Source organism: Montipora foliosa, chromosome 1 (assembly GCF_036669935.1).
Source record: "Montipora foliosa isolate CH-2021 chromosome 1, ASM3666993v2, whole genome shotgun sequence".
Lineage (NCBI taxonomy): Eukaryota > Metazoa > Cnidaria > Anthozoa > Scleractinia > Acroporidae > Montipora > Montipora foliosa.
In genome coordinates this window covers 23162304-23172303 of record NC_090869.1, presented here as the reverse complement: position 1 = coordinate 23172303, position 10000 = coordinate 23162304, and the positions used below count along the sequence as shown (strand labels likewise).

Genomic DNA, 10000 nt, shown 5'->3' with positions numbered 1-10000 from the left:
AAACTTGATGGAAGTGAAACTGATCACTTCCTCGGGCCGACAATGAGACAACTGACCAGAAAGATTCCAACGAAACTGACTATTAATCGAACGTAATACCAGAATGGAACCACATAACGTACCTTGTTCTTTCAGTTGTTCCCCGTCATGCGGCGTTTCTCGGCCTCGGCAGGATTTGAAGCGAAAAGTTGATGATTGATTCAAAGAAATCGCCTTTGTTCGGTATCGAGATTATTATTCCCGCCAAAAGCGTTTCATACGGGAACTTTTCTCAAAATCACTGCTGACCGTGAGGACCGTGAGCTGACCATTCTCATCACGCAACTTTGCTGAATTGTGCGACAAGCTGAAAAAAAGTCAAGAAGCTCGATCGTGTACGTTCCTGTAAAACACTGTATTTGCAAGACACCGAGTCGATCTCATCATTGGTCTTGTGCATTATTTGGCTTTCAAGCTCTGCAGAATTTAGTCACATTATCCTCTCCATTCAGTCTCTCCGGCGTAAGATCGTTGTGTGACATCTTCTTAGGAAACGCAAATTGATTCAACCCTTTTCAACAAAATGTACATAGCTTAATTCCAGAAAAAAAAAGTATAAAGATATCTTAAATATGCTGCTATGAATTTTTGTTGTGAAAGGAGGAAGTAGACTCGATTCCAGACACTCTTTCGAGTCTGGTAAACAGCGGCTGGTAATCGAGCCTAAGATTCGAGGGTGGAAGCGGAATAATTCGTTATTCTTTTTTTTCCGTATTCGTTATTCTTTATGGAAACTGTAAAATTCTTTATTCCGAATTTTCGAACTCTAAATATTCCTTACTCATTTTCTTTATTAAGCCGTTATTCATTTTCGAACTCTAAATATTCCTTACACATTTTCTTTATTAAGCCGTTATTCATTTTCGAACTCTAAATATTCCTTACTCATTTTCTTTATTAAGCCGTTATTCATTCTTCATTATTCCGCTTCCACCCCCAATAAGATGGAAGACACTTTGCCCTTTCAGTTTTTTAGCCAACTACCGATTTTTCTCGTGTACCTTTCAAGTACAAAAATCTTTATCGTTTATCAACGATCTATCCTTGATCATTTTACGTATAATAGACATAAGAATCTGTTTCCTTTAGCTCCTTTCTTTTGAAGAATCTTAGAGGAGGAATTAAACTATTCTCTTGTTTTACTCCCCATGCTGAATTCGGGAATTTTTACTCAACTCAATAAAATCTTGCAGTCCAGTGGAACTCGCCCAAAAAGTTTTCTTCTAGCTAAGTCAAACAGGACGTCTCCAAAGTATATGAAGATCCAAATTTAGAAATGACTGGTCCGGTGACTGAAGTATACTTATATATATATATATCAGTATACGGTATAAGAACGTCTAATTTTGGAGCTGAGAATGAAATTTCTTATGTATTTTGAATGTTTTCCTTCCTAAAAAAAACTTAAAACGTTTTACGCATGATCCGCCTGCAACATAATACTCTTTCAGTGCCTTCCGCTATATTGTGTGTTGTAATATTTACGTAAGATTGATTGTTGTGACGTCACAAAGGTTGAATAATAATAATAGTCTCAAATTCGAACGCGATTGTCTCATCAAACCGGTCTCCACACTCACGTGAAAGGTTTGGATATCAAAAATTCTCAGGACCATGGCGGCAACTGCTGATAAAGAGGCGATGACGAAAGCGTATCTTGATGTTAGAGACGACAAAGTGGAGTCGAACTGGTAAGCGATCTATAAATTTTCTAGCTGTTGTGATTTTGCCGAACGGAGGTCGAAAGTATATATCACATTGCAAAAACCGAGACATACCAAGCACGAACCGGCCGGCTTTTAATTTCAGCTTTACGAGCTAGAGGCGGTACCTGGCTCCAAGGTCACCAGAGTAATGTTCCTTTTTTTTTCACAAATCTAATCTAGATTGTTCGAGAGATGGGTCATCTTTAGAGGAATTTGGCCACAACTCTGGAAAATTTCAAAATAAATTTATGAATTTATGAAGGCGGAAATTGCCGAAATGAATGAAATATATTTCCTTTAATTGGGCTCTCATCTATTGGTCAGGCTTTGTCGCCATTTTGCCATATATTGCACTAGAATTCACATGGATCATATGTTCGAAAATTAGCTTGTCATGCCGTCAACCTCCTGACTCGTTCATTTACCGATCAACTTTATGCTATGATTAACGCCATTTAAAGGTATGTCGCATGTTTCTAAGGCGTTTCGCTGTCTGGTTGTTCCTGTGCGTAGCGTTGTTTGTCTCACGTCTTTTATTCCCTTTCGCGTTTTGGATGCGACTGGAACTTTCTACAAAGGTAAGGAATTTCGAAGAATTTGTAAATTTTTAGTCAGACGCGCTTGAACGACAGATAAGGCTTGTAGTGAGTTGCCCGCGTGACCGGCACTTAAAACAAAAACTTGGAGGGAGCGACTTAAAGGACGGTGTCAACTAATTTAAAGGTATTTTTGCTCCAGTTTATGATTATGCAGGAAATGTAGATTTTAATGGGACATAGTTTGTCAGTGAGTGATTAAGATAAAGAATTTCGAAGAATTTGTCAATTTTAGTCGGACGCGCGTGATGAACTTGTCACAGTCTGTCGCACCTTGGTTGAGTGACAGCGTTGTAATTGTACGAAGAACTCCATCTATTCCCAGAGGACAGTCTATTAACCAAAAACAATTGACATTATGGGCGACCCCCCTTAAAACGGCACAAAGTTTACAAAAGGCAGAACCGCCATCAAAATAAACGAAAATGTAAATGACGAGTTGACCGCCGGGGAGAATTTTTGGTAGCGACTGAGATGACTTGCATCTGACACTTGGCCATCCTACTTGCCTCTCAAGTGGGGTGGATAGAGTGCGGCTACGCGCGCAGTACTCAGTCAACCCGGTACCCCTACATACGTTCGCGGCTAGCCTATCATTTAATTATGAACTGAGCACTGCATTGCTGATCTTTGTTCGAAATCATTTAGGACTGTTTTCAAGTACGAGGACAAGAACATCGTTCACGCTGCATCAGGAACTGATTATGAAGAATTCCGATCACAGTTTGGGGGTACGTTATATACCATATTTTGTGAATGAAATTTAAACCAAACAGGTCTTTTTTGCAGTGTTTCAGTTTCGGGTCAGGATCCCACAAAATAACGCAATCAAAGTTTCCTGCTAGCAGAAATCACTTTTTTTTTTGCGTTCGCTGGGCTGACGAGTACGGGAAAAGAGACCTCTGCTATTGGTTGAAGCTCACTTTGATCCAACCGCCGTCCACAACCTTGGACGGAACTCTTCAAACCGCATGCCCCATGATATGTTTGCTGACTGTGACTTGAGCCTGCTGCGTCTCGCTCACTGCTTTACAGTAATTCTGCTGTTGTTAAGTGAACCCACACAACATGAAGTATCACGTGAGGATTCGGTCGCTAAGTAACCACCGTGCGTGCTCAAAACGGTGAGTTTCGACCAATGGCAGAGGTATCTTTTCCCGTACTCGTCAGCCCAGCGAACGCAAAAAAGAAGAGAGACCTCTGCTAACAGGGAACAATCAAAGCCACGAAAGTCATATTTCTGTGACACGTTACATAAGAAGTGAGGGAAAAGGTACACCGCTGAAAGTGGCCTAGTTCTTCTCATTACATGTTTTTCAAACATTACGCTCCATACCTTGAGCTTGTCCGGCCACAAAAGCTCTTTTTCCCTTGTGAACCATTCGCATTCAAAAGCGATAGTACTCTTCTTCAAATTCTTACACGCAAAATATTACACAGGTTTCGGTCAAATTCTTCATACCCGGGCACAGAAGATTGTCAATGTACTGGGTTTGTCCGGGGGAAATAATGATTAGTAATCTTTGAAGAGGCTCACACCAGTTTCAACACGTTCAAAAAAATTTACTATTAAAAGGATTGACTCTTCAATAACATATCTCCAAGCAGCTATGTGGTGGTTTTATGAAGACAGCAAGTATTATTCAACAAATTGTTCTCAATATTGTGATGCAATAGGCTACCATAGCAACAGGCCATCCATCCAAAACACCCTATGTTTGGTCTCTGTGTGCTTACTGAGCTCAAAAATGAATTTGGTGACTCCCATTGTTTTTTCTGCAAAGTAATTTGCAGGGTAAAATTGAAATTCTTAACAAAGTTTAAAAAATTTCTCAGCCACAGATTCAAAGCTGAAATATTCACAACTGAAATATTCAAGGTGGCTCTTAATTCACATCATAGATTGGTTATCTTTGAAGAGAGTTTTAACTCAGCCTGCTGATTACTTCCCAGCAATAATTTCAGAGTTGCCTTTTGACATAGAACGTTTGAAGACAAAATATATGGTATTTGTAAATACCTTTCCTGTTGCTATGGTGCATATTACATCACAGTCGGGAGTGCATCATTGTAAGCAAAATTTGGTGCTTCATATGGTACAATAACATTGCGGTTATGAAGTGTTATAGAGTCAACCCTGGTGAGGTGACAGTCACTTGGAATTTTTGAAGCTACCTTGAGCCACCTCAAATAGACCTTTTTGCAGATACGGCGGCCATTTTGATTTCTATCGTTTCGAATAGCTATTATGGGATGCCCAGGGGGCAAATACATATTAATTTACCCCCTGAGCATCCCATAATGTCTTTCGAAACAATAGAAATCAAAATGGCCACCGTATCTGCAAAAAGGTCTATTGGTTGACAAGTTCGATCTAAGCATGCGCACTTGAAGAGAAATCGACTTTTAACCATAATAGAGTTCTTAAGTGTGACGTCACGTTGCCATGGCGCTAAAAATTCTTGTTCTAAACACCTCAAAACTCATGCACGTAGTCCTGCTTGTCCTCCAATTTAAGGACGCCTAATGCCAGGTGTTTCACAACACACCCATAGCGACTGTGTTTCCTCTACCTTCCGACTGTGCTTCCAAAGCCAGGACATGACACAGGCCACTGTGTCTGTTCGTATTTGAGAAGCTATTAATAAGACAAAGATGAGGTACGATCCTGAGGAAGGGAGGGAGAGGAAGGGTTTGCACTGACTGCGGTCAATGGGGACTTGCAGCTTTAGCCGTTGAAGAAGTGTATTTAAAGAGATAACATAAAAACCTTGGACAAATGCACTGAATACTCTTCCCATGTGCATTTTGATTTAACAGAAGGCGAGCGGGTCTACGGTTACGTAAGAGTTGAAACTGGAGACGAGCTTAGCAAACGGGCCAAGTTTGCCTTCATTACATGGATAGGGGAAAGCGTGCCTGCGCTACAAAAAGCGAAAGTCAGTACAGATAAAGCCACCGTTAAACAAGTTCTCCAGGTAAGAGCTCTCGACGACTCAAGAGCGACGGCAATGACACAAAATAATATTTTTGGTTGCTGCACGATAGGCATTCATTTTAGTAATTCTTTGCCGCACTCTGAAAGAAAAACAACGTTAAAGTAGGAAGTTTAAGGTTTTAACGACAACATCCGCATCCGTTCTCTCTCTTTACTTCAAAAACGTTGGCAACGCGGATCTTTGCCATCATGGCACAACGCGAACAATTACCAAATCACGCCAACAATCGCGAAGTACTCACGACAGCGTTCACCCTGACGAAGGGCTCATTTACCTTTATCGAATCGTTTGTTTTCATGTCTCCATACCAACAAGAACATCTCCCGCCCGCTGCGCACCTATAAGGACGAGTCAGCGGGCTTGATTACACCCTGCGAGCAGAGCCTCCATTTGTCTTTTTCTTTACTGAGAAGGAGAAAAGTAGGCTCTGCCTCGCGTCAACTCTTTGAAGCCGCCGCAGCCCGAACTTCTGGACTAGTCAATCTTGTTTTCTCTCGTCAAACCGGTTTTTCCAGTGCGAGCGTCCGTTTAGTGACAAAACCGATGGTTATAATTGAGCCCGCTGACCATGAAAAACCAAGATGGCGGCGAGATCTGGCATATTAGGCTTGGGTTCGAGACTGTATCCTGGCAACATGAAGCGCATATTCGATAAAGATCTTACTCGATTCATGCAGAGCCTTTCTCGAGAACGCCAAATCGAGCAAGCAAAAGAAAGGCTCTGCTAGCAGGGTGGCTTGATTAGTACAGCGAGGGATTTCTCTTGCTGAAAGTTTCTTTCACGTCTTACTCCCAGAAATGCAGCGTTACCAAGGGTTATCATTTCCAACCCAATAAAATGTTATTTGTCCGCAGAATTTTGCAGTGGAAATCCTGACGAGCGATCTTGAAGAACTCACCTATGACCACGTTAAAGCAGTTTTAGTAAAAGCTGGAGGAGCAAATTATGGCACCGGGAAATCTAACCATTAAGCTTAATTATTTGGTCTGACGTCTTCGTTTCTTCCTTTTCCGAAAAAATAGCCTTGCATTTGTAATAAACAACCTCCAAATAGTGTGCGCATGCGTGAGCATAAGGATAACAGTACTGCCTTATGGAGGTGACTAGAATTCTGAAATGAATGACAAACAAAATGAGAAATGAAACATTTTTAATTCTGAAGTTTAAACAAAAGTTTTCCGATTGATTTCATGGATGTTCCATCTTGCTCCACTGTAATTGTCTTTACATCTCAGTGTCTTACGCGGAAACTTCCCATTTGATCTGTTCAGTGGGATGGCCGGGTAATAAAATCGATGTTTTCTGTATCTGCCAGTAACTGATATCTTGCACGCCACTTATGAGCAATAAAATAGTCATTTGAACAACCAATTTAGTTTGAGTTTAGATTTTTGTTTGCACTTTTTTAATTTTTATTTTACTTCTGACGGTGTCCCTTGAGTTATCATGGTTCATCGAGGTACGAAACAATGTACAACTGAGAATCATTAAAGGGGTTATGTCACGCAAAATGATGTATTTCGTGACACCCAAAATGCCCAAAGAGTACAATGGAACATTGCAATAACCACTTAAAACCGTTGAACAACATAAAAGAAATACAGCAAAAGGAAAGAGAAGAATAAATGGATAAGATTGAAACGGATTGCGGTGTCCCTTGAGTTATCATGGTTCATCGAGGTACGAAACAATGTACAACTGAGAATCATTAAAGGGGTTATGTCACGCAAAATGATGTATTTCGTGACACCCAAAATGCCCAAAGAGTACAATGGAACATTGCAATAACCAGTTAAAACCGTTGAACAACATAAAAGAAATACAGCAAAAGGAAAGAGAAGAATAAATGGATAAGATTGAAACGGATTGCATTTGGGTAATCTTGAAAAACTGTTGGCCGACGTTTGTCAAGTTTATGGCAAATCACCTGGATAAACGCCGTTTTTTTCTCAGGACCATCTTGTTTGTGATGTAACGATATTTTTATCAGTAAAGGAATTCCACATTACTATTTTCGAGCTTTAAACTCGGGATAAACTATAGATTTTCCCGAAGCGCCCTAAAACAACTTGACATAGCCCCTTTAAACTCCTGGTAATCTCAGTTTCTTTGACTGTCATGCGGAAAAATCAATGTGATATGAACTTAGTTCCACTGCTAACTGTACTTTATTCTTCTAAGCCCGTGAGCAGGTTTCTTTTTTTCAAAAAATAGAGCAAGGAAAAATGTGCCGGCCTTTAAAGTCGGTCCCTCTGCTTAAGGACTAGTAGCTCTCATTTTTTAAAGTGACAGTGTAAGTCTCTCCCGGGAAGGCGTCAGAGTGCGGCGGCCAAAACGAGTCTGCATAATAAGGAAGGTCAAACCCACATGAATCAGGAATCCAAGATGCATAGTCGAGCCAACATCGTGCAGATAGAGAACACTTGACCGTTGGGCGCCTGTGATCTTCTTTCTACAACAGGAAAGAGAGGCTTTATATCAAACAATTTCTTCGAAGCAGACCCTTAGAAAGAGAAGAAGAAGAAGAAGAAAAAAGAAGAAGAAAGAAGAAAGAAGATCAAGAAGAAGAAGATCAAGAAGAAGAAGAAGAAGAAGAAGAAGAAGAAGAAGGGCAACGGTATATTTAACTTGTGTCGACTACTGAACCTGCTGTTTCACACCTACAAGTTTGAGTTTTGGTCCGCGGATTTTTCCATTTTGAGGTCGGTTTTTGCGGTTTTTCAGTGTAATGTCCATACGGTTTTGGGAAACTGTTTGCTGTTTCTAGTACTGTATGTCCCTACACCCCTTAAGCTGGAGCGGCTTTCTGTAATCCCCAGCCCATCCCCTATAATGATCCCCTATAATGATCAAGTGCTCGTTTTGCCAGAAGAAGTTAGAGGTGGAGAGCGAGAGAGCAAGAACGGCGGTATGCGCTCAGTTCTCTACTAGTATTGATGAAACAGGAGTCGTAGAGTTCATGCTCATTTTGTTCCCTTCCATTAAAGAAAGCAAGTAAAATGGTATCCACGTTATGAGAAAATTGAGAAAATTCCTAGAACCATTAGGAAGATCGGTGACACGTGGATTGATGGATGAACTGAATTGAAAAATTAAATTAAGAAAAGGATTGAAATTAAAGATGTCAAAATCCTGAAACCATTAGAGAATGTTTGATTGGTTGGTTGGTTAATTGATTGACTGAATGAATGACTCATTGGATGGGTCAAGCTATACATATAGAGTGTTTTCACGTGACGTCACAGCGGCCATGTTGATGGTCCAAAACAATGGAACGGCGGCCATGTTGGAGAACCCAACTAATCCTCCGGCAATGGGCCATTTCCGAGTTGCTGTTTGTCTCGGTTTCGAAGTGAGTCTTGGTGCTTAACTGTTGTAAGGGAAACGAGTTTGATCTGCATAAGAATACGCAACTCATTTCCATTTGAATGGTTGTGCACCAGGACTGGCTTTGAAACTGAGGCATGCAGCAACCCGGAAATGGGCTATTAAGCTCTATTATAATGCAAATTAAACTTTTTCTTTTGTTTCGGTGAAAAAAAAAAGGTTACTGATCACTTGAGTGAAAACGCTCTATACGCCATTCCGCTGCGCCAAATGTATACAGACAAGAAAGATTGTATGATCAAGCGGCGAATCAAGATCCCACGACAATAACTTTATACACTGCGTTTTTCAAGTGGATTCTCTCAATACGAACATTTCCTTTGAGCTTCTTTGGGGAGCAGCTAAGTTCCCTGTTGGTTAACTGGCTGGCACCTAGTGTGGCTGGTTGATAGAAAGGTAGGAGGGTTGATTGGTTGATAGATTAATTGACTGAGTTACTGACTCCAGTGCTCACAATACCTGAAATAAGGATCAAGAGGACCGATTTGCTGATCCACCAAACAGGCGGCAAAATCTGCTATGATCCCAAACATCAGTACTGGCACCAGGAAGTGGTTAACCCTCACCTCCGGGTTTCTGCGAGGTAAGGCTCGCGGATTCAATTTCAGGAACAAATACATCAGGAAAAGTGTGGTGAGCCCTCGCATAATCAATTCTGCCCCTGCCCAACGAAAAGCCCAGTATTCGGCAAGAGCTGCTTTGATCATCAAGCTTGAGAAACCGGTGGCGCCAAAGAAACACACCTTTAAGAAAGGAAACGAAAGAGTCATTTTCACACTCTTTGACAGGGCCTTTTGCCTGGAGCAGTAAATCTCTATTGATAACGACAGTGCCGACTCCGATGTTGCAAGATTCGTTCACATGCCTCGATGTTTTAAAAAGACGAATTTCTCTCTCTCAACCTAAACAAGGAGCTTTTTTTAAAAGCTTAATTAAAATTAACATTCAAAATTAGCAACGATGACAGCGACGCGAAAAAAATGATAAAAGAGGAAGAAATTGAAAACGCGTTATTAAAAGAAATTGACTGTTCAGTACAATCGTACTCCATCCATGCAGGCAAAAAAAATTGTCTAGTACTCGCACCTCTTGCTACGGTAATTCTCGCATCAACATCGCTTTCAAATACTGCATGTAATTTGCATCCTGTACATAGTTTCCTTGATGACGGAGTCATATCTAGTCCGAAACGTCGGATTGTATCGTTCTTTTTTACAATTTCACATCTGAATTAAACAAATCTCTTTTAATAAGAGCCTAAAGGCTTTTGGC

At 40.8% G+C, this 10000-nt stretch overlaps 3 protein-coding genes across 4 annotated transcripts in view; 1 reads left to right on the top strand and 2 right to left on the bottom strand.

Annotated features, from left to right (window-relative positions):
• LOC137993753 (uncharacterized) overlaps positions 1-338 on the bottom strand; it is a 22724-nt gene extending 22386 nt beyond the window's left edge. The window contains exon 1 of one of the 2 annotated variants that reach the window (XM_068839771.1): positions 123-338. The gene's annotated coding sequence lies outside the window, so the exon portion shown is untranslated. The remainder of the gene's footprint in view (positions 1-122) is intronic. The other variant, XM_068839764.1, reaches the window with a different exon arrangement.
• Positions 339-1572: 1234 nt separating this feature from the next.
• LOC137993736 (coactosin-like protein) lies at positions 1573-6712 on the top strand. Its single transcript, XM_068839731.1, has 4 exons — positions 1573-1730; positions 2990-3072; positions 5162-5319; positions 6196-6712. The coding sequence occupies exons 1-4, from the start codon at positions 1654-1656 to the stop codon at positions 6310-6312; spliced, it is 435 nt and encodes a 144-aa protein (XP_068695832.1). The 5' UTR covers positions 1573-1653; the 3' UTR covers positions 6313-6712.
• Positions 6713-6862: 150 nt separating this feature from the next.
• Positions 6863-10000, bottom strand: part of LOC137993727 (uncharacterized) — a 5196-nt gene continuing 2058 nt past the window's right edge. The window contains exons 2-3 of the mRNA XM_068839719.1: positions 9188-9471; positions 6863-7793 (exon numbers count right to left, since the gene is read on the bottom strand). Coding sequence (XP_068695820.1) covers positions 7622-7793; positions 9188-9471 — 456 coding nt within the window. The 3' untranslated portion in view covers positions 6863-7621. The remainder of the gene's footprint in view (positions 7794-9187; positions 9472-10000) is intronic.